We start from the raw sequence: 25,383 nt of genomic DNA on the forward strand, positions 1-25,383 counted from the left end.
AGAGGTTTTATATGCTCTGTGCCGTTGTGAAAAAGAATATAGATCTGCTGGTGTTTTTATGATGTCGTGTCCTCGCGCTCCATAAAAGCAACCATTGATTTAAAAAAGTGACGCAGGAGACCGGAGCCAAACGATTAGGAATCCCTTTCTGCGTTGGATACTTAAAGCCCCTAACTAGAATAACAAAGGAAGACAAGTCATGTGTTACAAGAGCTGGAATTCTAACTCCCTTATGACCAGTCACATTGATTCAAAGTGGTGCTTCATAACCTCAAGTGAAGAGGGCTGGGGTGGCTTGAGAGAGTGCATACTTTTGAAAGGTCACTCCCAAGTATGGCTATGAGTTTGTGGGTGAAAAAATTGGAAGTCCTTGGGGAATTGATTCAGGTAATCAAATAGAAAGGTTGCAAGGACTCAGGCCAGGACGGAAATAAACAATGGTTTCCTCTATTTTTGTTGTTTCAAGTAGAGACCAACTAAGTTTGTTGTGTGCGCATGCACACGAAAGCTCATACCAAGAACAAACTTAGTTGGTCTCTAAGGTGCTACTTGAAGGAATTTTTTTTATTTTTTTATTTTGTTTTATCAGAATTCAGTGCACCTATACAGGAGGCACTCGAATCAACTCCTGATCAGAGCCAGACAGACTCCGTTTTAATTTATAGCGTATAGTAAATAACTAATATATAAAATAAGGATCAAAGGATGGTTAATCCCTTTTAGACAAGTTATTTTAGTTTATTTCAAAAAAAAAAAAAATTGATGATGTAATGCAATTTATTGTGCTGGCCGGTGACCGTAATAAAGAATTGAAATTGATTGATTCAGCACTCAACTGAAGTAGGTCTCAACTTGCCTTCAATGGGAAATTCCCTGATGATGATTATAGGAGACATTGCAGAACAATTCTCTTCCTGCTTTATTTGATCTATGGCGGCTGCTCCACCATCTTATGTCAATAAAACCAAGTAGAGGTCAACCCCCTACAATGCAGAAATATTTTTGGCCAACGTGGTGCTTGAACCCATGGCTCAAACTCGAACCCATGACTCAATTAACAGTTTGCTTTTTTATTTTTTTAAAAATGTAAGTTTCAAAACTTTTGAAATTTAATACAAAACACATACTTTCCAATTGATATTAAGAGTTTAGTGTGAGTTTAGTGTGCACGGTTGTTAAAGACTGTTTAAGAACTGGCGCTCTGGTTTGATTCTTTCCTCTTCCCTCCCCGTCCCCTTTACCTTGTGTGTCATGGTGTTGTTGTTTTTTTTAAGATAGTAACCCTAATGGCAGGGACTATCATGTTTTAACTTATTGTATAAAAGCTACCCTGGGAACCTTTCTGGCTAAAGCGCAGGGTACAAAAGCTCCAAATAAATACATGAAATCAAAGTAAGCATGCTCTTATGACTCCACATTGGTTTGCAATTCAGTGCCCATCACAAGGGCAGAATGGGTGGGAGTCAGCAAGGGATTCAAAGCCCTGGTGCGTGTCAGAGGCAGATCCAATGAGCAACAGAACTGAGATCTCCTGACTCGCATGCTGCATCACCGCTAGACCACAGGAATTCTCCATCGCTAATTATTGTGCCTAGGAAAACAGGCTTTCAATCTGGCAGCTCTTATCTGCAAACCACCTGACACACCCCCTCAGTTCCTCACGTCTCATAACACAGAGCTTACTTGTAGTTCTGCCTTCCCATATATAATGGGAAGACTACTCTGGCTAAGTAACACAATAAATAAATAAATAAATAGATCAGAATCGTAGAGTTGGAAGGGACCCCACAGGCCATCCAGCCCATCTACCCCGCTGCAATGCAGGAATCTCAGCACTTCATACCCCATCCAGCATGGTGCTGCTTAGAATAATAGAATCCTAGAGTTGGAAGAGACCACAAGGGCCATCCAGTCCAACCCCCTGCCAAGCACGAAACACCATCAAAGCATTCCTGACAGATGGCTGTCAAGCCTCCGCTTAAAGACCTCCAAAGAAGGAGACTCCACCACACTCCTTGGCAGCAAATTCCACTGTCGAACAGCTCTTACTGTCAGGAAGTTCTTCCTAATGTTTAGGTGGAATCTTCTTTCTTGTAGTTTGAATCCATTGCCACGTGTCCGCTTCTCTGGAGCAGCAGAAAACAACCTTTCTCCCTCCTCTATATGCCATCCTTTGATATATTTGAACATGGCTATCATATCACCCCTTAACCTTCTCTTCTCCAGGCTAAACATACCCAGCTCCCTAAGCCGTTCCTCATAAGGCATTGTTTCCAGGCCTTTGACCATTTTGGTTTCCCTCTTCTGGACACGTTCCAGCTTGTCAGTATCCTTCTTGAATTGTGTTGCCCAGAACTGGACACAGTATTCCAGGTGAGGTGATGCCAAATTTGGCATTTGGAGGTGAAGCGCCAGCCACCTCAGAATTCTCCTTCCAGGATCAAGCAAACAAAGTGAAAAGCAGGACTATCTTTTTCCCAACGGCTTATATGTCAGAGAGGAAAGCTGGAAGACCAGAATGCAACCACAACATTTCTTCCTTGTAGACTACATGGTGCCAGCGGCCACAGTGGTCAAAGTAGCAAGGCGCCAGATTATTTTTATCGTTTGCTTCTCTGTGTTAAGGGTTACTACGCTGAAATTACTTGTCTGACAACCACAAGACGGTGAGGGTTCCAAGGCCTGGAAGCAAGATCCACACATCTTTCCATGTTTTGTCATCCAAAAAAACCCTGACTGGTGCACAGCAGGAACCTTCCTCTAACTTAACAGAGAAAGGCTTATGATAATATTTTGCAGAAGCTAAAGTGCTGTTAGATGCGTGATGCTGTGACTGAAAGGAAACCCACCCCAATAAACTGAAACACTGGCATCTGCTGTATGCAAGCTGTTGGGAGAGCATATTGCTTATGGTGGGAGACAGACAGTAGTCTTCCAACAGACCTAAAGGCATCATGGAACCAGGATGGCTGCAAATGGAATCTACACTCACCCACGTTCATAGGCTTTATAGCCTTTCTCCAGATGCAACAGTGGGACAAGACAAATGCTTGTGTAGTTGGAGAAATGACACTGTCTCCAGAGATGCTTGCTCTATGTAGGGCGATTCTGATGCTGCAGAATGCAAGGCTGTGATTGCCGGCATGCTCTTGTGATGAATATGCTTGCATTGGCCCCACATGATTAACTGTTGGATAGGGCGGCCAACACGGTTGTTCTCCGTGATGTTCTGGAGTACAATCCCCATCATCCCTTAACGTTGGCCATAAGAAGTGTTAGAAATTCAGATATATAAGCTAGGCACCAAATAGCTCCTTAAACCAAGGTTGCAGTCGCCAAAACGGAATGCCTAGTTGCCATTTTTGGGGCAAGACAGCTCTAAAGTCTTATTTTTCAAATGATAGACTGACAGTGATTGATTCTCAGTTAAACATCTGGCCAGTTCAGACGACAACCTTGAGCTGGGTTAAGAGATTTGAGAATTTAAAAGAAGAAAAGTCACTTGATCCAGGGACAGTCCACATATAGATTGGCCTATTCCGACCCCTTTTCTGAATGGTGACTGCTCCTGCTCAGGCTGAACAGAAAAAGCAATTTGGTCCCATAAATTCATTCCGATTGTGCAGATAAAATATAACTGATAGAATTCTACAGGATGCGGTGAGAAAACAGTCCAGATCCAATAATTTCCAGATGGTGGAAATGTCAAGGCACCATCCTGTCGCCCAGGCATCTTCACTTTGTCACAAGTGGTCAAAAGCCAGGTGCAAAATGTGCCTGGCTCACCTAGCCCAGCACTCTGTCCTCACAACGACCCACCTATGGAAAGCCTGTAAGCAGAACAGGAGCACAACAGCATTCACACTGCTTGTGATTCCTGAAAGCTGGTGTTTAGAGGCACACAGCCTCCAACAGTGGAGGTAGAACATAGACATCGTGCCTAGTAGCTACCCAGGCTGGGGTTGATGGACGTTGTACTACGAAACACCTTGAAGCACCCCGCCATTAGAAAAACTCTTCACCAGGTTAAATCTGTAATGATACACTGGGCGAGGGATTTGGAGCATAATAAACCACAGAGCCTAGAGCTTGCTGATCAGAAGCTCAGCAGTTTGAATCCCGACGGGGTGAGCTCCCGTTGTTCGGTCCCAGCTCCTGCCCACCTAGCAGTTCGAAAGCACGTCAAAGTGCAAGTAGATAAATAGGTACTGCTCCAGAGGGAAGGTAAAAAGCATTTTCGTGCGCTGCTCTGGTTCACCAGAAGCAGCTTAGCCATGCTGGCCACATGACCCGGAAGCTGTATGCGGACAAAGCCAGCTCCCTCGGCCCATAGAGCGAGATGAGCACGCAACCCCAGAGTCGTCCGCGACTGGACCTAATGGTCAGGGGTTCCTTTACCTTTATCCAACTCTCAGATTGGGAAAGGTTATGGAAAACTGATTTGAAATTCTCGGCAAGTTGTACACTGAAAGAAAATTATATGAGAAAGATGTATCGGTGGTATTTGACTCCTAGTAAGTTAGCGAAAATGTATAAGACAAGTACAAATACCTGCTGGAAATGTAAATAAAAGTCCCTACGAGAGAAGAATGGCAAACTAAGTTGCTGGACTTTTGACAAAATGGCAAAACTTACCGGAAAGCTCAGGAACCAAGAAGACCAAAACTTTAATAAAAATGGGGGAAATGTTTAACTTACCTGGGAAACCAATGTAAGCACATGAAAACATTAGCAGGATTGCAATAACACTTGCAACGCAGCAAATATTATGGATAAAATGGAGAGACATAAAATATGGATTACTGAATAATATGCAGCTGAAAAGGTTGACAATAGGACCCATGGAGGGGAAGGTGGGAAGTCCAGAGATTGGGAGAAATCTCCAAATACGGATATGTATTTTGCATTGTTATAAATTTATACTTGTAAAACCAAATAAAAACATTTTCAAAAAGGAAATAAAGAAAGAAAAACTCTTCACTAGTGGCAATAAGCCAGAGCAAATCCAGAAGGGGGTGAAGACTTACACACTCATTTACCCTCACTGAACTACTTTTCCGAGTATGAAGGAATTCCTGGCCCTTACCTGACCCTCTCCTCTTCAGCTTTCTTCAGGTCTGAATCCCGCTGAAGCACTTTGAGGATCGCCTCCTGCTCTTCATCCGTAAGGAAGCTCAAGTCGATCATCTTGCTAATTTTGTATTGAAATCGTTTTGTTGTTGTTGTTGTTTTTAAAAAAGGAACAACACAGAGAGAAGAAACCTAGCAGCCTTCACCAAGGGCATGTGCGGCCGTGCAACAAAGCGAGCAGCAGTTTTTAAAACGTTCCCGGATTCCGTTTTCTTGTTAGAACAAGGAGATGCGCTTCTCCCGCCGAGACTCTGTGGATAAGGCGCTGCATTCCTGGATTGCTCACATCACATGTACGTTACAGGGGAGCCTTCCTTCATGCTTCAGCAGCTCATGGGATTAACTGCATGCTCCGGAGTCCAATGTGAGCATCACCTACGGAGAAGATGCAAGAGGGAAGTATTAAGTTCTAGCCCTCTGGCCAAGGGAGCAAAGCTTTGGGGCAGCAGGGATAGAGAATTATTTATTAACTAAGGGCTTATCCACACTTACTGTACTTTTCCTGCACTCTTTCGAGGCATAGTCTGTGATTTAATGGTCGGTGTAGAAGCGTGGGCACGCACACACACCTTTTTTTTTGTTCCAGAGCTTTCCCCTCGAAAACCCACTCTTTAAAGCTCAATTGGAACAAACGTCAATTTGTGGAAAACCTAAAGTGATGTTTGCTCCAATTCAACTTTAAAGAGCAGGTTTTCGAGAGGAAAGCTCAGGGCAAAAAAACAAAAACAAAAACCCCAACAACACTCAGAAACAGAGCAGGGACGAAAGAGCGGGACAAAAGGTAAGTATAGATAATCCCTTAACGCTTAGACACAAGTGCCTATAGCATGCCAATAATAATTTGCAGTTTTATGATGCCAAAGCCAATTTGCAAACTGGTTAATTCATGGGGAGTGAGGAGATCTTTAGATACTATGCAATGCATGAAAAGCGGTAACTAACCATAACTGAATACGAACGTTATCCTCCAGCCAATCAGTTGTTTCCAAGACAAAAAACAGTACAGGGTAAGCACTACAGATTGATGCAGCCTCCATAAAAACGCTTCTAAGAAGCTGCTACAGCCAACACCCTCGAGGGGGGGAATTCCAGCAGCTAATGACTGACTCCGAAGCAACATAAACAGGCTGGAAGCCAACCCTGCCCAAGACACAACTGTAACAGGACATCCAACTCTAGCTAAGAGGAAAACAAGAATATTAACACACCATCCTGCAGGCTAGACTGATAAGCTGCTTTTAAAAAACTCCACTTGATGAAAGTTCACACAGGGTACCAATTGCTGAATAGCAGTTAGTATACATGCACAAGTGGGGGCTGTAACAAAATGTTGCCGTGTGAAAGTACTTCTGTTCAGGGTTCCAGATATTCCAACCCATCCCACCTCACCCTCCGCACCATCCCAAGTCAGCCTTCTCAGTTGTCATGGGGCTGTTTGGGCCTGATATGTTTTTTCCCTTCCCCAAATAATTTTTTGTTTTACTTCTTAAAACTCTGGAATTCCCCCCCCCCATTTTTGTTTCTCTGCTGGTACCTGTTTTATAACACTACTGTGTTAATGTTTTCATGCTGCACTTTTGCATAATGCATAGATATATTTTTAACTATTAAGTAGCTTAGGAGTGCTTTGAAATAAATAGAGTTTGCCAATGTAGAGATCACCATTTAAATGATTTACTGTTCTTTCAGTCCACCTTTCGTTGCAAAGTATGCCAGGTTAGTGTACAAGAAACATAAAAACAAAGCACCATTAAGTAAGTTTTAATCGTATAAATATGTTTCCAGATATATAATTGGGATACATCTCCCATCATCCCTGACCATTGGTTTTTGCTGGCTGGTGAAGATGGGAGTTCAACATCTGTGGACCATCTCTGATGTAGATGCTCATCTACATCTAATGCAGACACATGTTGAACACACTCGTTTCAACACAGAACTGCCTCCCATGTAATAATTATTTTAACACGAAGGGGGTCTGAACACCGAAAAAGCGCTGAACGCTATTTTAGCACTCCTCACAACAAACCTGAAAAGGTAGACCATGGCTATCACGCCCATTTCACAGATGTTTGTGTGGTCACTACTGCTGAGAGAGACAATGGCTTGCCAAGGTTCAGCCATCAAGTTCATGGAAAGCCTGATATTTTTGCCAGAGGCTTGCCAGCTCACACTCTCAACAAGGGCACCACACTAGAAATAGCCAAATGCACACCATGGTAAGCATGCCAAGTAAGAGTTAATAAGGTAGTACTTCTGCTTTGTTGTTTTTCTACGGGGGTTTCCTCTGGAAAAGGTGCAAATGGCACTGAAGGCTTTTTAAACAGATCTGCTTATTAAACAACAACAGGAAGGTGATACTGAAAAGGCTGGATCAGAGATGGGAAGCTAAGGCTATTCTAGGCTTCATCAACAGAAGTCTAGTGTCCAGATCAAGGGAAGTTATAGTACCACTCTATTCTGCCTTGGTCAAACCAAACCTGGAATACTGTGTCCAGTTCTGGGCAAAACAATTTAAGAAGGTTGTTGACAAGCTGGAACTTGTGACGAGGAGGGTGACTAAAGATGACCAAGGGTCTGGAAACCAAGCTTTAGGAGGAGCGCTTGAAGGAGCTGGGTATGTTTAGCCTGCAAATTATCTCAAGGACTGTCACATGGAAGAGGGAAGAAGTTTGTTTTCTCCTGTTCTGGAGAATAGGATTCGAACCAATGGCTTCTAGTTACAAGAATGGAGATTCTGACTAAAAATTTCGCTTACACAAGATGAACAGCCAGCACCCATCAATTTGGGTAGATGTCCCTGGCTCTTGCCTGCAATCAAATCCGCTTCTATCCGCAGAGCAGCAGCACGAGCATAATTAAGTCCACTTCTGCTGACAAAAAACTTATCGTGGACCTCAATTTTCCCACTTAAGAATGGACCAATTTATCACATTTCCACTCTTCTGGCTTGAGTTCAAGCTAATACCGTGGCGGCAAGTAGAAGCAGGTAGCCAGTAGCCAGATTGCTTCTTTTCTCCCTCACTGATTGTTGAAACGAGCTGGAAAGGCTCCAAAAGCAACAAGTACAGAATCTCACCACCACCACTAGCCTGTAACGGTCTGACTCAACTTTTCCTGCTGAGTTTGCATCTGGGGCAGCCAGACTGGAAGGGAGATTGAGACCAGACAAGGGAGTTACAAGCAACAACTAGCAACATGGCTTTTCCCATCCTTAACAGATACTCAGTTAAAAGGGGGCGGCGGGGGGAATCCTAAGCCTTAAATCATTGATTGAAGACGTCTGGATCAAAAAGGCACTTTTTGTTACAGTCCTATTAGCATTTTCTGCTCTCCTGGAAATGCTATCACACAGCAATGGGTTAAAACTTTGACCCAAGTACAGCAGCAACCTCAGATAACTCCAAGGGATTATGACTTATGACTTGTGAGTAAGTCAGAAGGCCAGTCCTGGGTCCAGAGGCATTCATAAGCGTTTCACATTTAACTGTTGGTAACGAAACTTGACGTTAGCATTCCACGGGTGTCCTAGAGCACAAGTAATCCACGCTAGAAACCACATTTTAAAATCCACGTTGCAAGGGGTTTAATCAGACGTCTGGGTTTGTGCAATTATGTGTGAGCTAGCAAGAAGGAATGATGGAAAGGGAGTGCCAAAAACAGCTTTCCCACAAACTATTATAGGGATTGTTGCCCCAATGGCCACCACCTCTCCCTCTCCTCCCTTTGCATTTTCTCCAGAATATACACATATTTATCTATACTGAATCTCTCATGCTTTTCTAGAAAGGTTATAAAGACTACCGATCAACCCTCCCTCTTGCCCGTTCTCTTATCTCCATTAAATCTCATTACTGATCTTTCGCTGATCTTCCTGTTGTTTTTACCTGCCAGATTTTCTACGTAAGCCGTTAACTTTTTTCACAGAAGCAGAGCAGCAGTTCATTCCTGGCTTTCAGCTGCACCTCACATTAAAGGACTTAGGCCTAATCTTTTTAAGAATTTCTCGCTGCAAGGAAAGTTCTTTGCGTGCTCTCCTCTGCCACAAAATGTTGGGCAGCCTAAGCGACTGAAGGGTCTCGCTTAGATCAAGCAAGTGGCTGCCAAATCGGGGTGTTGAAATACCACTTGTTGGCATCCAGCTATCTCAAAAGATAATGGAGTGTGCCTCAGTGGGTGAACTCAAACTACTGGAGAATCGCAGCGCCTGCTGTGGCTGCAGAGACCGGGCTGCCCCGACAACAAGACCCTCACTGATGTTGTCCAAAGGAAAGCAGAGCAATACATTTGGAACCAGCTTGGCTACAGGAGTTGCTGGAAGGAGGCGTACAAGATGCCATCCAACCATCTTAGGGACTCCACTCTGGATTTGTGTAGGGTTTAGTCTTTAGCCCAGGGGGGTTAGCCCAAACTAAGGCTTGGGGGCCAGATGCGGCCCAATCGCCTTCTAAATGCGGCCCGCAGATGGTCCGGGAATCAGCGTGTTTTTACATGAGCAGAATGTGTCCTTTTATTTAAAACGCATCTCTGGGTTATTTGTGGGGCCTGCCTGGTGTTTTTACATGAGCAGAATGTGTGCTTTTATGTAAAATGTGTAGTGGTTAAGAGCAGTAGACTCGTAATCTGGTGAACCGGGTTCGATTCCCTGCTCCTCCACATGCAGCTGCTGGGTGACCTTGGGCTAGTCACACTTCTCTGAAGTCTCTCAGCCCCACTCACCCCACAGAGTGTTTGTTGTGGGGGAGGAAGGGAAAGGAGAATGTTTTTTTTTTTTTAAACAGAATTTATTAGCATTTTCATAATATAACACAAACCCAACCCCACACCTACAGATACAAAAACAAATACAAATACACATAATGTCAGGATTCTTCTTCTTATTTATATACCTTACAAAAAAAAAATTTTCTAGTTCTAAATCTTGACGTTTGACTTCCCCCGCCTATTCACCTTCGGTTTTAAATCAATATACTATTTCCTTAACAACTTTTCTCTATAAAAAGATTAACTTTACTTAAAAAAAAGATAACATACTTATCTTAATCTTTGCATTATAACCTAAATCATAACCAAATATTCTTATAGCTAAACTTATTTCTTCTATCCTTTATCATGCTGCTTTTAACTTAAAATTCAATATCTCCTTACTTATTTAAAATAAACTTGTAATTAACAGACTTCACACTCCAATTTCAGATACCATGGCAGACCATTTGGATTATACATTTAGTACTTCAACCCACTCCCCCTCTGTCCATTGTCTTTTTCTGTCTTTCACCGGAACCAAATCTCCAATTGTCTTCCTCTGAGTGTCCACAGGTCCAGGCAACATCCACAACAAACCCCGCATCAAGCCTCAGGGTCTTCATCACTTCCATGGGCTCCTCCGTTTCTTTTTCTTCTTCTTCTTGTAGAAATCTCAATTCCATGTCCCTTGCCCCCGAGCTGCCACCTCGGAGTCTGGATATTGTAAATTTTCCCGTTCCAGGGCTGCCACCCCCAGAAATCGGCTCCTCCTCCTTTCGGAGTTGCCCAGCCATTTCAAACCATTCTTCCAGCGCCCCTCCCAGCTCTTTGCCAAGGTTTGATTCCATTGTGTAAAACTTTTGAAAAGCCTCCTCTGTGGACAATAAGTCCTTTTTGTTTATAATTCCACTCAAAACTTGTAGTTTTCGATTAAGCAGTTCCAGCTGCAAGACAGTGAGCATTTCCTCATCCTTTAAACTAGAGTTCGATACCAGTGCGAGCACAAAGTCCAGCATTTTAGGAGAGAGGGTGAGTATCAGATTTCAGTCCCTGTCTCTTCCTTCCTTTGTTTCAGTTTTTTCCCACGACAAACCAAGTCGTCGCCATTTCTCCGAAGCCGGAGTATAAAGACCAAAACTTCAAATGGAGATATTTTTTCCCCAGTTAACCCCCGAGGGGAAATCTCAACAGTCTCAGTTTTTAAATTCCAAATACTTTCTATCGATTGTTGTAGCAGCAGTCGCTTAAAGAGTTAATTTCTTTCACCACCCGAAGGGAGGGAGGCGGGCTGCCTTTCTTCTTTCCCCCAGATCGTTCCAGGAATTACAAAGAGTCGATCAATTACTCACAGCCTCTGGGTTCCTATCAGCTCCTTAAAGACAGGTAGAACTTAGACGCTCATCACAGGCTTTGTCGCCGCATTTACATCCCGGTTGGGGCATGTCCCCTATAGCCCGGCTCCGTCGTCCCTTCACCCCCACTCCCCCTTTACAGGGGGAGCGGGGGAAGGGTTCGGAGCCACAACGGGCACAGCCGGGGAGCCCAGGGTGCGGGACGCTCTTCCCGCACCCCAACCGGAGCCCCGCTATGCGGCTGCAGGGCTCCTAACCCCCGGGATGGACTGGGTGCTTCGCAGCCGAAGCATCCCACGACCACCCGCAATGGCGTCAGCCGCCGGAAGTCGGGAAAGGAGAATGTTAGCCGCTCTGAGACTCCTTCGGGCAGTGATAAAGTGGGATATCAAATCCAAATCCAAACTCTTCTTTGTGGGGCATAGAAATTCGTTAATTCCCCCCCCCAAAAAAAAATATAGTGCAGCCCCCCACAAGGTCTGAGGGACAGTGGACTGGGCCCCTGCTGAAAAAGTTTGCTGACTGCTGCTTTAGCTTCTTCTTTTCCTGAAGATGTCTGGGTAAGCCTAAACATTACTCTAGAGAGGATCACAGAGTGAGAGAGCACATGTTTTGTCACAATCAAAAGGTTCCATGTTCACTCTTCGGCATCTTCAGTTAACAGGATCTCAGGTAGAATGGAGACAAGGAGACTATACAGATGAAACCTGAGGAACGCAGAGACATCTTCATGCTTTTGAGGGGGAAAGCCCTGGCCTTCCAACCTGACTATTTATGAAGCATTCCCTGTAACCACAACAAGCTACTTTTCAACTAGCCATTCAAAATCTAGACGATTTCATTTGTAAACCACTTTGCGATCTTTACAGGTGAAATAGAGAATCAATGTAGCACAGTATTAATCTATCCTTGTTAACTGTATTTCTTATCCTCCCTTCACACGAGGTCACCAACTTCATATTTTGGAAAATGGTTTGTCCGTTTGTTCTCTAGGTTCGGCCATCTCTCAATAGATCACTGCCAAACTTAGCACAAGGGTTCCTGAGGTAGGGGCAGCAATCTCTGTCAACGTTCGGATGCTGAACACTATTATGATTCAAGATGGCAGTTCGAAATAACATTTCAGCATGACTTTGTCTGTTTTGGGGGGGGGCATAGGATTGGTTGCCTCCTGAAAGCTTGTCACCAAACTTGACATGCATGTTTCTGACATGGGGGTGGCAGACTTTGGATGCTAGCCACCATTTTGAATCAAGACAGAAATGTCACCAATGTGGGCCTCCAAGCCCACATTCGCTTCCTCCTTCCTCTCACCTCTACAGGAAGTTACCTCCTCAAGTACTTCCTTTTGACCTAGGAACTAACTATATACACAGGGAAGAAACCTGGTTTATGCAGAACCAAGATTCAATATGGAAAACCCAAAAGAGAGATGTAATATTACTGTGCACATTAAAGCTCTGCTCCTTCCAAACGGCACACATTTTTTTTCCTTTTTCTTGTAACTAAAAGTTTGCAAATATTTTACCACACCTTGTCTAAAATTGGATTTTGAAGTCTTTTTTGAAAGCTAGACTGTTGGCTTAAACTAAGCCAGGGCGGGAACCTTCGTCAGCCTCTTATGGGCCAAGCCAGAACACACAATTGCGGGCTGGAACCAACTAATCTGCATCATTTAGCTGCACATAATTAAGGCCTTAAATGCAAGTTTCATGAACACAGAGGATGTCAAATTATAGCTGGTGAGCGTGTTCAGCTTGCTCTGCAGTATTTTTTCCTCAGAAATTGTTAGGCATTAAGAACTGCATCAGACCTTGAAAAACAGCCTTTAAAATTATGGAGCTGGAAAATAATAATAATTCAGTCTTAACACACACACACGTTTCCAACTTTTACCATGTTGACATTACATTATTCAAAATTAAACACACACACACACACACGAGCACATTCATGAAGCCCAGAATGCTTTTATTTTAAATGAAAGCCAACATGCACAGCAGTCAGTCTGCACTAATACACTTTGGGGGTTACTGCATTTAGTTCACAAGACTGAATATCACCCCACCCTTTAAGCATTATAATAAATGTGCAGGCTGACTGCGCATCTAGACATAAGATCACGTAATCCGATTCCTTGCAACCTCCTGCAAAGACAGAGGCTGCTGTTAAATGCAATTAAACAACAACAACAACTAATAATAAAGGCAAGATCCGAAACTTCTTCCCAAGTCCTCAATCAACACTAGGCAGGTGGCAACTGTTGGCCACTGTTATTATTTACTAGCATTATTCAGATGACCCACGAAACACAATTGCTAATCACTATTACTACTACTACAGCTATATCCCACCTATTCTCCAAGACATTGTTCTCCTCAATTTGACAGATTTCCAGCTTTCATTTAAAATAATAATAATAATAATAATAATAATAATAATACATTTCTAGCATTTGTAGAATGATAGGGCAACATGGACCAGCACTATCCTCCTGTGTTTTTGTAAGAAACTGTTTTTCCTATTTTGCGCATGATTAAGCGGTCTAGAAGAAGAAGAAGAAGAAGAAGAAGAAGAAGAAGAAGAAGAAGAAGAAGAAGAGTTTGGATTTGATATCCCGCTTTTCACTACCCGAAGGAGTCTCAAAGCGGCTAACATTCTCCTTTCCCTTCCTCCCCCACAACAAACACTCTGTGAGGTGCGTGGGGCTGAGAGACTTCAGAGAAGTGTGACTAGCCCAAGGTCACCCAGCAGCTGCATGTGGAGGAGTGGAGACGCGAACCCGATTCCCCAGATAACGAGTCTACCGCTCTTAACCACTACACCACACTGGCTCTCACACCACACTGGCTTTGGCAGAGATGATGCAAGCATTTTTATTATTCTTAGTAAATAATAATAGGAAATAAAGAGAAGACTATTGAAATTGTAAGAACAATTACTAGACAGCAAGACCCATTGGCAGGATTGAGGTGTAAGAGTCTGGGAGGGAGTTCCAAAGGGTATATGCCCCCATACAAAACGCCCAACAGAACAAAACACACTTCCACTCTGGTTTCTCTTCAGATCATATAAATCTTTCGCCTTTTACAAAACACACTTCCAGATCCGATGGTATCTGCAAGGCACCCTCTCCTGCAGAGCTAAGTGATCTGTTACATATGTAAAAGGTGAGACAGTCTATAATGTTGGTTGTAAGACTCTGGGGAGCAAGCAAGTAGCTTGTGCTTATCTGAAATTTGGTTGACGTTGTCATGTGGGAAACACAGTGTGGGAATTACAAAATGCCAGTGTACCTTTATAGATTCGTCGATCGTGATACTTATCTTCCAGAAAGTGAAAGACCTATCATCATGACTCTAAATTTCCTGCTTCTTTATCAGTGTAACTCAGAAGGTCTGTTTTGCACATGAGCCGGAACTGGCCGTCAACTTCAAAGATATGGGCTGTTGTTGTTTTAATGCCATGGCACAACTTTGCCTTCCTCGAGCCTTTGGCAAGGGATGTGTTGCGAGACCTGAGCCCAGAAACAAGGACGATGGCTGGGATCTCCTTTGGAAGAATTGCCTTTGTTTACCTTTCTGGATTCCAGCCTCCATGGGTTTATCATTCAAAGAAAATATACCAGTAGCAACAGATTAAATGATATGATCTTCTGCCAAACTCTACGGTTCTTCCGCCTCAATCCTACCAGTGCGTCCAACTGTCCAGCAATTATTCTTACAATTTCAGCAGTCTCCTTTTTATTTTCTGCACCTTGATCAGATTTTTAAGGGAGATTAGCCCAGCTCATTCACCAAACAAACTCTTAGTAAAATTTACTGAAGCTACATTGCACACAACAGCACACACATTTGCCCAGGTTGCAATCCTATACCCACTTACCTGGGAGTAAGCTCCACTGAAACTCAATGGCACTTTCTTCCATGCGCATGTGTATATAGGCTTGTGTTGTTAAATCTCAGTTGCTGTAAACTGCAGGAGGGAGAGAGAGCTGTTTTGATCAGATCCTGCTGGGGGCTTCCCATAGGCATCTGGTTGGCTATTGTGCGAACAGGAAGCTGGACTAAATGGGCTAGCAGGTCCTTCTCACGTTCTTATCTCCCACTTATGAATTTTCATTGAAGAGTTACAGATGGGACTACGACAGCTGGGAGAGCTCAGTTGGTAGAGCATGAGACTCTTAATCTCAGGGCCATGGGTTGGCTACGTTGGGCAAAATATTCCTGCACTGCAGGGGGTTGGAATAGATGACCCTTGTGATTCCTTCCAACTCTACAAATTATATGGTACTTTGGCCACCTCATGAGAAGAGAAGACTCCCTGGAAAAGACCCTGATGTTGGGAAAGATGGAGGGCACAAGGAGAAGGGGACGACAGAGGATGAGATGGCTGGACAGTGTTCTCGAAGCGACTAGCATGAGTCTGGCCAAACTGCGGGAGGCAGTGGAGAATAGGGGTGCCTGGCGTGCTCTGGTCCATGGGGTCACGAAGAGTCGGACACGACTGAACAACAACAAGAGTAACCTCAGGATAGCACCTGGCTAGACTGTCCACTTACAACTCTGTTACTACGTGCAGAATTCCAAACAAGAACTCTCTCATCCTCTCCACGCCCCTTCCCGCCTGGCTCCTTTTATCGATTTCATTTTCTCACATTGCGTTTTCTCCCCAGGACAAAGATGAATCTAAAACAAGCAGGCGACAGCTTCCCTTTTTGCAGAAATTTCAAGCCAACCTCTTCCAGACTTATCTAAAGCCAACTGACCCTGTATTTCTCATGCTTTTAAAACAGAAGCATTGTTTGCCATGGTCCAACAGTGACCGCCAAGTTTTAGGCCTGGAACAGATTACCAGCCCATTTTATTCCCAAGATTTTATGTAGCTGGTGGGTATGACTTCCCTTTATACGTTCTCATTGTGACGGGGGGGGGGGTGTGATCCCATCTGCCTTGAAGGATCCAGATTTGCGAATGGAAGGCTCTCTAAAACACTTATTCTCACCCTCAGACTCGAGGCCAAGGAAGCACCTATTTATAATTATGATTTACTACAAAAACCATTAGAAACAGCCAACAGCAAAACATTTAAAGGATGCAAAAGTTTTCAATATTTCAGGACTGTGGCAGCTGTGAAAGGGACGGAACTATGGGCTTATCCTCACTTACCTTTCCTCTGCTCTTTCCAGGCTCAGTTAGTTAAAGCGTAGTGCTGATAACCCCAAGGCTGCAGGTTTGATTCCCCATATGGGACAGCAGCATATTCCTGCATTGCAGGGGGTTGGACTAGATGATCCTCAGGGTCCCCTCCAACTCTATGATGAGGTCTGCACTTTAAAGCTCCGTGTCCGAATGTGGGTTGCTGCTGTGGGGGAGGGGGGCGCGGTTTGCCCCAGAGCTTTCAGCACGAAAACCCGCTCTTTAGTGCTCAATCGGAGCAAACATCAATCCACAGAAAATCTAATCCAAATTTTCAATCCAAATTGGGGAAAACATGCTTAGAAATGGAGGTTTAAACTGTGGACCTGTGCCTGGAAAGAGCAGGAGAAAGTTAAGCGTGGATAAGCCCTAAGTCTTGCCTTTTGCAAGTACTAATAAGTGACTTCCTGGCAGGTATACAAACGGAAATAATCCACCTTAGCTGAAGGTGCTAAGAAGGAATCAGTTAACATTCAAGCACTCAATAATTCCACCTGGGAGCATTCTTTCACTTGCGACAACTTGCAGTCTTGCGACAACCCGCAGTCTCTGCATACCAGCTGAGGACATAACTATATTATAGGCCAATCTGTCCTTATACATGCTGACACTTGTAAAAAAAAAAAAAAAAGCTAAAGGAAACCAAAAGCAGTTGTCAGTCAATTCTTGCTTTCCTCCGTCAGCCTGTAATTATGGCCTATGCCTCTGTTAACATGACCAAAGTTCCACCTTTAACAGATTGCTCAAATGGACCCCATAATGCACCTTTGCTGCTAAGAGGTACAGTATTATGTGTGTAATTATACAGCAAGTCCATCCACAACTCCTCCTCCTACAGCCTTGCACGATGCAGCCAGCTGGCGCCCCCCGCAAGTTAGTAGGGCCTCCATGAGTCTTCTGAGGAAGGTTTTCCAGGGTTTAGAGAAAGAAGATGGGGAACCAAGCTCCTTCAACCGTTCCTCACAAGGCTTGGTTTCCAGACCCTTGATCCTCTCTCTTGATCGCCCTCCTCTGCATACATTCCAGCTTGATCAACAACCTTCTTAAATTGTGGTGCCCAGAATTGGACACAGTATTCCAGGGGTGGTCTGACCAAAGTAGAATAGAGTGGTACCATTAATAGCAAAACTAACTGTGGCAACACTGACAAAAGCCATGTGCTTCCACCACTTAGGTCACCGGAGGATAACAGAATGAGCTTCGTCGGTTCTGCATTAAGACTGTGAAAGCAGAACAACAAAAGGGGTCGCTTTCTTGTTCTCTCAGCTTACTTCCTTACTTCTTCCTCTTACCACCCTCAGTTCAGATCAAGTTACAGCTTAAAATGAAAACACACACACACACACACCTGAGAAAAGGGACACAGCATACTTTTAAGAGAGACCAGAATCCCGCATAGCAAGTTACCATGCCTGGGCGAAGGTGGGTGACTCCCTGCTACAGGAATGAAGAACGGACTGAATTAGCCACTAAACTGCAGCAGCAGCAGCCAATTCCACGAGACACTCTCAAAAACAAGCAAACTGGAAACAGCCAGTTCACTGGGATGGAGGGCAGGGCAGGGAATAATGCAAACAGCATATATGGCGGCGGGGTGGGGGTGGGGAATCCAAACTCCGTATCAGAGCGACACCTTTATTAGGCCAACCAAAATGTGTGCAAGAATTTCAGGGTCTGCAAAATGCTTCATTGGGCTAGAGAAGCAGTTCCAAAACTGTGATCCGTGGGCTATGAGCTTCATCCAGGTGTGGCTGTGGATTTGCAGTTGAAGACGGGAGCTGGCACATCCATTTCATTAAGTATTCATTTCATTAAGTATTTTTATCACAGATTTTGTTTTGGGTTTTCTTGTTTTTTTTTGAGTGTGTGGCCTACAGATGACCAAGAAGGCTGCACTTCTTTAATCGGCTCTAATTCACTGGACTTATGTAGCATGGAGGGCAGAGGCGGGCAGTGAAAGCTCACGGTTTTGCACCACATTAATATGCACCAGGGGAAGCGGGTGGCACTATGGGTTAAACCACAGAGCCTAGGGCTTGCTGATCAGAAGGTCGGCGGTTCAAATCCCCGCGACGGGGTGAGCTCCCGTTGCTCAGTCCCTGCTCCTGCACACCTAGCGGTTCGAAAGCACGTCAAAAAGTGCAAGTAGATAAATAGGTACCACTCCAGCGGGAAGGTAAACGGCATTTCCATGCGCTGCTCTGGTTCGCCAGAAGCGGCTTTGTCATGCTGGCCACATGACCCGGAAGCTGTATGTGGACAAACACCGGCTCCCTCGGCCTATAAAGCGAGATGAGCGCCGCAATCCCAGAGTTGGACACGACTGGGCCTAATGGTCAGGGGTCCCTTTACCTTTACCTTTAATATGCACCAGGGAAACCACCACCCCCCCTCTGAGGCGCAATCTGAAACACAAGGATCTCTCAGGCAGCGCTGACGACAGAGAGGTGGCTCCGTCCATCAAGCTGAGGAAAAGTTAACTGGTAATGATCCGGCCCTGCATTTATGTCACCTTCAGCAGGATGTAATGCTGGACAGGGCATCTAATGTCACCTCCACGGATGTATGCTAACCCCGAGCCACACACATGAAACAAAGCAGCGTACATCATTTCACCTCTGAGCATACAACAGAGAACTTCGGTTCCATAGCTGATATTGCACAGCAGAAATAACTTCAGACATTGCAGTTCAGCCAAGAGGAAAGTCAGACACATTTTTGTCATGTGCTTCCGGGACTCCATTCAGGTTCTCGGTTAATCTCCACTTCATTCTGTAAATGGGCTTCCATAGAAGCACATCTCTTGCCCTGCCCTCTTTCCTTTCTTTTCCTTTCCTTTTTTTAAAGTACTAACCTGGAACTGTACATATACAAGTTGGGTAGGGAGAAGAGAGAGAGATAAGACTGTCAGAAGCAGAGCAGCGTTCAGATCCATCATTCATCTCCTTGCCGGAGGGCTAAAATAATTCCTGATGCTGCAAGTAGGTTATGAACTCAGAAGAATTCTTCATAAGGTTGTTTTTAACATTTGTATTTTTCCTTTAACTGGGGCATGAGAACAGGGCAAGTTGTGCAATTCGAATTTTACAGAGACTCTCAAGAAGGTAAACAAAAAATATTTTTAAAAAAACTCAAAAAAGTGTGCAGTGCTCAGAACGTGAAAACTCATGGCACACATGCACGAAAGCCACCAGTACCCTCCCAAGTTGGACACGCGGGTCAGGTGTGCAAATATTTCCCTGGAAAGGGCAGGTATCTTTGTCCAAGGATACACCCTTAGAAGCACAAGGAAGCTGGTGTGCAGAATACACAGGCGTCACCAGTGCTGCCAGCATCGCCATCATAAGCCGTGTGACAATGGGGAAACCAATGCAAGCTGAAGCCTCAAGTGCATGCAGACTGCAAGGGCAGAATGCAAGGCCATTTATGCGTTCAGTCTCTGAGATAAGCACCTGAAGACTTGCCTTTAGAATAAGGTTGCCAGGTTTTTTTTCAATGAGTCCGGGGACACTTTTCAACTTCAATGGATTTTTTTTATGGGGACTGATTTGTAAATCCAGGGACTTTCCACAGGAAATGGGGACGTCTGGTAACCTTACTTTAGAACCCATTAGCCCCCAACTAGCGCAGCCATAGGTCAAGGATGATGGAAGTTGTAGCCCAGCAACAGCTTGGGGGCAGGGGAGGCAGCTTCCCCATGCTTCCTTCACACGGCAGCCCAAGTTTTCCACAGATGCTTCCACACCAAAGCATGAACTAAAGACACACAGCAGACAGGGAAAGACAAAACACTGGAGAAATGCTGTCAGTGTAGAAGAGTTTGGATTTGATATCCCACTTTATCACTACCTGAAGAAGTCTCAAAGTGGCTAACATTCTCCTTTCCCTTCCTCCCCCAGAACAAACACTCTGTGAGGTGAGTGGGGCTGAGAGACTTCAGAGAGAAGTGTGACTAGCCCAAGGTCACCCAGCAGCTGCAGGTGGAGGAGCGGAGACGCGAACCCGGTTCACCAGATTACGAGTCTACCACTCTTAACCACTATACCACACTGGACAGATGGACCAATGGTCAGACTCAGTATAGGGCGTCTTCCTCTGTTCCTAAATTTACTTTTGATCTGCAAATTAAGCCAGACACTCTAGCAGGACAGTAACTCAGAACTGCCACATTCCTGTTTATTCCAGGGGTGGGGTAGGGGGCGGGGGAGACAACTGCCAGCCCACCATTTTTTAAAGTTAAAAAAAAAAATCAAAATCTCTGTTAGGAACTAAGACGACAGAACTCAAAGGTCCCAACTATTCTGTATTAAATCAGCAATATAAACTTGGCAATGGGTGGGAAACCTGTGGCCCTCCGTACCCTGCAGAACTACAACTCCCATCAACTCCAACCACACAGCCCGGGCAAACGGCAGGTGTACTCGAGCACACTGTTCAAAACTGGCCAGGCGTCAGGCGAGTTTTGCGACTGGCCCAGGTCCAATTTGCAACCATGTGGACATCTCAGGATGCCTGGATGGCAACTGGGGAAAGCAAAATGTCACTTAAAAGAACGATCTCAAAACTTGTCATTGAATCCTGAATTTGTTTTATTCAGGGTCATTTCATTTTTATGTTTTTATGAGTTATAAGAGATTTTATCTTTAAAATATAAAGCGGTGTAGAAATGAAATGAATAATAATAATAAGCCCACTGCAAAAACGACAACAAACAAAAAAGGCGGCTAGACATTCCATTGTGGCGACCCTAACCCAGGTTTAAGGTGCCATTTGGTGATTAGATTACCGTATATATGTGTGAGTTTCTAACACTGCACAGCACCTGGAGACGCACATGTTCCACACCCCTATGCTAGCAGTGTTCCTCATACTGGGTCCTCAGCTGTTATTGGATTACAAGTCCCATCATCCCTAGCTAGCAGGACCAGTGATGGGAGTAATAGTTTAACAACAGCTGGAGAATAAAGTTTGAGAAATACTGCTAGAAAAATATCTACTACTGGTGGCTGCAGAAAAGATAATCTGCTCACCTGTGTTTTCTTCTCCAAGTCCTACCCCCACCCCCGCATTCTCACACAAAAAGAAAAAGAAACGGAAAGCTTTGCAGGCAGAAAATCCCAGGGTTCAATCTCCAGCATCTCCTGGAAGATCTGGGGAAAACTTTGGTTTGAAACCCTGGAGACAAGGCCGGCCCTATCATTTGGTGGAATGAGACAGCTGCCTGGGTGTACAGAGTATGCCACACAATCTGTCCTGTACTCTCTTAGGCTTCCCTTAGATCATAGAATCATAGAGTTGGAAGAGACCAATAAGGGCCATCCAGTCCAACCCCCTGCCAAGCAGGAAACATCATCAAAGCATTCCTGACAGATGGCTGTCAAGCCTCCGCTTAAAGACCTCCAAAGAAGGAGACTCCACCACACTCCTTGGCAGCAAATTCCACTGTCGGACAGCTCTTACTGTCAGGAAGTTCTTCCTAATGTTTAGATGGAATCTTCTTTCTTATAGTTTGAATCCATTGCCCCATGTCCGCTTCTCTGGAGCAGCAGAAAACAACCTTTCTCCCTCCTCTATATGACATCCTTTTATATATTTGAACATGGCTATCATATCACCCCTTAACCTTCTCTTCTCCAAGCTAAACATACCCAGCTCCCTAAGCCGTTCCTCATAAGGCAACGTTTCCAGGACTTTGACCATTTTGGTTGCCCTCCTCTGGACACATTCCAGCTTGTCAGTATCCTTCTTGAACTGTGGTGCCCAGAACTGGACACAGTATTCCAGATGCAGTGGATGATGCTATCCCAATGCCAGTGTTAACGTAAGGTTCATGTGCCCAGTCCAATTGATTTCAGCATGCGGAACTGTCCTTTGCCTCAGGCAGCAAAATCCTTTCAGCTGGCCACAGGCCAACCAGAGCCAGAGTAGCAGCAAAACAAAGCTAGATGGAAGAATGGTCTGATTCAGTCGCGCAGCTTCCTATGTTTCCTACTCCCAGCATCGGCGAACAGGAGCACACACGCTCCAGGGATCTGAATTAAGTCGATTTTTAAGATTCACTGTATGTCAGGACATTCCTGCGGAGGGAGGAGATGGGCTTGTGCTCACTTGGTGTACACATTGCCCTTCTCATTTTAAGAGAGCTGCGTGAGAGATCTCATGCGCCAGTAGGACAAAATATTCCTGTTTTACAAGTGCCATGAAAATTCTGAGATCCACCAGCAAAAATGCTACCTAAAGGCTAAAATATGTCTAAGTTGCTCCACAGCAGGTTGGAAACAACAATGAATTTCATGTGATAAAAATATCTGGATCAGCACCAAGAAAAAGTAATGGGCATGATTTTGCTCTGTGGCTTTGAAAAGTTTGCTTTAATACAACCGACACTTGTTTTGCGGGAAGTAAACCAAGAGCTGGCATGTATTCCAGAGTCACCAGCTTAGCTTAAAATGTTTATTACTGCTTTCCTGTTTCCTTACTCCCTCAGGCGGAAACTTTGACAAACCCAGCTTGGAGGTTTAGATGCAAGATATTGATCCACTGCGAACACCAGTGCCCTCTTCTCTCTGCCTCTTTGCTGGAGAACTTGCTTACAGTCCTAAACACTCTTGGCTGGAAACTTTCCACAGAATCATAGAATCTTGGAAGGGGGACCAAGGGTCATCTAGTCCAACCCCCTGCAATGCAGGAATATTTTGCCCAATGTGGGGCTTGAACCCACCAAGCCTGAGATTCAGAGTTTCATGTTCTACCCACTGGGCTACTGTTGTTCTTCACTCTGTGAGTTACTTGAACAAAACAAAAGTGCCACAAGAAAAAAATAAAAAAATTCCTTCCAGTAGCACCTTAGAGACCAACTAAGTTTGTTATTGGTATGAGCTTTCGTGTGCATGCTCATACCAATAACAAACTTAGTTGGTCTCTAAGGTGCTACTGGAAGGAATTTTTTTTATTTTTTATTTTGTTTCGACTACGGCAGACCCACACGGCTACCTACCTGTCGTAAGAAAAAAATAGAGAGCTGTGCATTCAACTAAGAGCATAGACCCGCTGGCATTAATGAACCTAAATTAGACATCCGTTTACTTCAATGGGCTTTCTCTGAGTAAGGCTAGCACTGAATATCACCTGTAGTCTGGTGACAGATAGACAGATTATTGCTGCCCCAGCTGGGCTCCTTTGGAAGGAAAGGAGGGCTATACAATAAATTTTAATAAATAAAAATAATGTTAATCGGCACTCCAATCCACCTTAGCACGTATCAACAGCCGTTCTGAAATCCCAGTGCATCCCAAATGCCATTCCTAAAAGGAGAGAGACAGCATTCCCATCTATTTGGCAGCAACGCCTTAAGGGCAGAGTAAATCATCCTATGGTTATTATTTTATATTTATTGACACACCCTCCTTTTCGCCCCGACAGGGACTCAAGGTGGCTTACAGATATACAGCTAAAAACATTGGGGGGGGGGAGGGGTGCCAACTTAAATAACATATGGGGGGGGCAGGTAAGACCCGGTCCACATGTTGGATCACAAGATGCCACACATGCACACCATTTGAATGGCAATGCCTACTAACTTGGGGTGGGGTGGGGGCTCAAATATTTTCTTGTGGGGAGTTGGATCCTATTGTGGGGGGGGGGAGCACAATTTTTAAAAAGATTGACAGAATCCTAGAGCGAGATAGAGAGAAACTCGGCGTTATTATTCCAATGGGGCATCCAGAACTTTTATCTTCCAACTTCTATTGCGCGCGCGCGCATATCCCTCTCCCGAATGGACGGGGAAAGAAGGCTCGGTAACTTAGCCGCCCCTCCACCTGGGGAGGGGGCTTCCCGCCGCCCGCCCCCCCCCACCAGGTCTTATCTCGCCGCCCGGCTGGTCCAGCCCCCTCCCCTCCTCGTTACCTCAGCAACGCCCCCCTGCGAAGCGCACCTGAGCCGTCTCCACCACCGCCTCGCCTCAGGAGCCCCCGGGCGCTCGCGAGCGCTTTCCCTTCCCGCTTCCGAGGCGGCCAGCGACTCCCGAAAGCAAGCGAGAAGCTGCAGAAACTTCCGAGGCTCGCGCTGCCCAGGAGGAGGAGGAGGAGGAGGAGGAGCAAGGTAAAGAAAAAGAAAAAGCGTTACCTCCTCTTTCCTTCCTCTGTTTATGTGCCCCGAACTGCAGCCGCCTTCCGACGCTTCAGCCGCGCGGGGCGCGCGCGACGCTCCAAGGGCAGCAGGGCGCCTCGCGGGGAAAGAAGGCGAAAGGTGCGCTGCAGGCGCAACGCCCACCCCCCCACCCCCCGCCCTTCTGGGCCCTCTGGACCAATGAGAGGCCTGCGAGGACTGGGTGGGCCCTCGGAGGCACAGCGGGAACTCCCTCAAGCAAGCTTGCCCCCACCTCACTGTTTCCAATCCTCTCAACTCTCCAGCATTGATGAACAGGTTAAAAAGCACAGGTTATACATATATGTATAATTTTTATTGAGTTTTCATTTTTCTACATATCCAATTAAGCATGCAATGACTTCCCAACAACCAATATTTTACTATAACCATTCAAATCAATTTTCCACTTTTACATCGATCAAATATTATTTTCCCTCTCTTGAATTTATTTTAACGCTGCCAGCGTTTTCAGCTGTGCACAATTATTTTCCATACATTCAATAGACATTTTCCACTCTTCTTTAAATATATGTTCTTCTTTATCTCTTATTCTGTAAGTTGAGTACACTTTTGCCAAACATTGTATATCTGATAAATAAACGAAATAAAACAAAAAAATATATTCTGTAAGTTAAACCTGCATATTAACATCTTAAGTTGCCAATCCTCTTTTACAAGGGACCTCACTTCCTTTTGGGGGGAGGGCAACAAAACACTCGGCGGCTGTTGTTGCCCACATTAAAAAACTTTTCTGGCACCTGGGAATTTCTGGGTTATTCCAAACAAAAAGTATTATGGTTTTTTTG

The 25,383-nt window shown here is 44.8% G+C and overlaps 1 protein-coding gene across 1 annotated transcript in view; it reads right to left on the bottom strand.

The window, feature by feature from the left end:
- The window catches only part of SYTL2 (synaptotagmin like 2), a 60,671-nt gene extending 36,026 nt beyond the window's left edge, over nt 1-24,645 (bottom strand). The window contains exons 1-2 of the mRNA XM_033145849.1: nt 24,554-24,645; nt 5,087-5,505 (exon numbers count right to left, since the gene is read on the bottom strand). Coding sequence (XP_033001740.1) covers nt 5,087-5,187 — 101 coding nt within the window. The 5' untranslated portion in view covers nt 5,188-5,505; nt 24,554-24,645. The remainder of the gene's footprint in view (nt 1-5,086; nt 5,506-24,553) is intronic.
- Between the last annotated feature and the right edge of the window lie 738 nt (nt 24,646-25,383).

This window comes from Lacerta agilis, chromosome 4, assembly GCF_009819535.1.
Source record: "Lacerta agilis isolate rLacAgi1 chromosome 4, rLacAgi1.pri, whole genome shotgun sequence".
Classification (NCBI taxonomy): Eukaryota; Metazoa; Chordata; class Lepidosauria; order Squamata; family Lacertidae; genus Lacerta; species Lacerta agilis.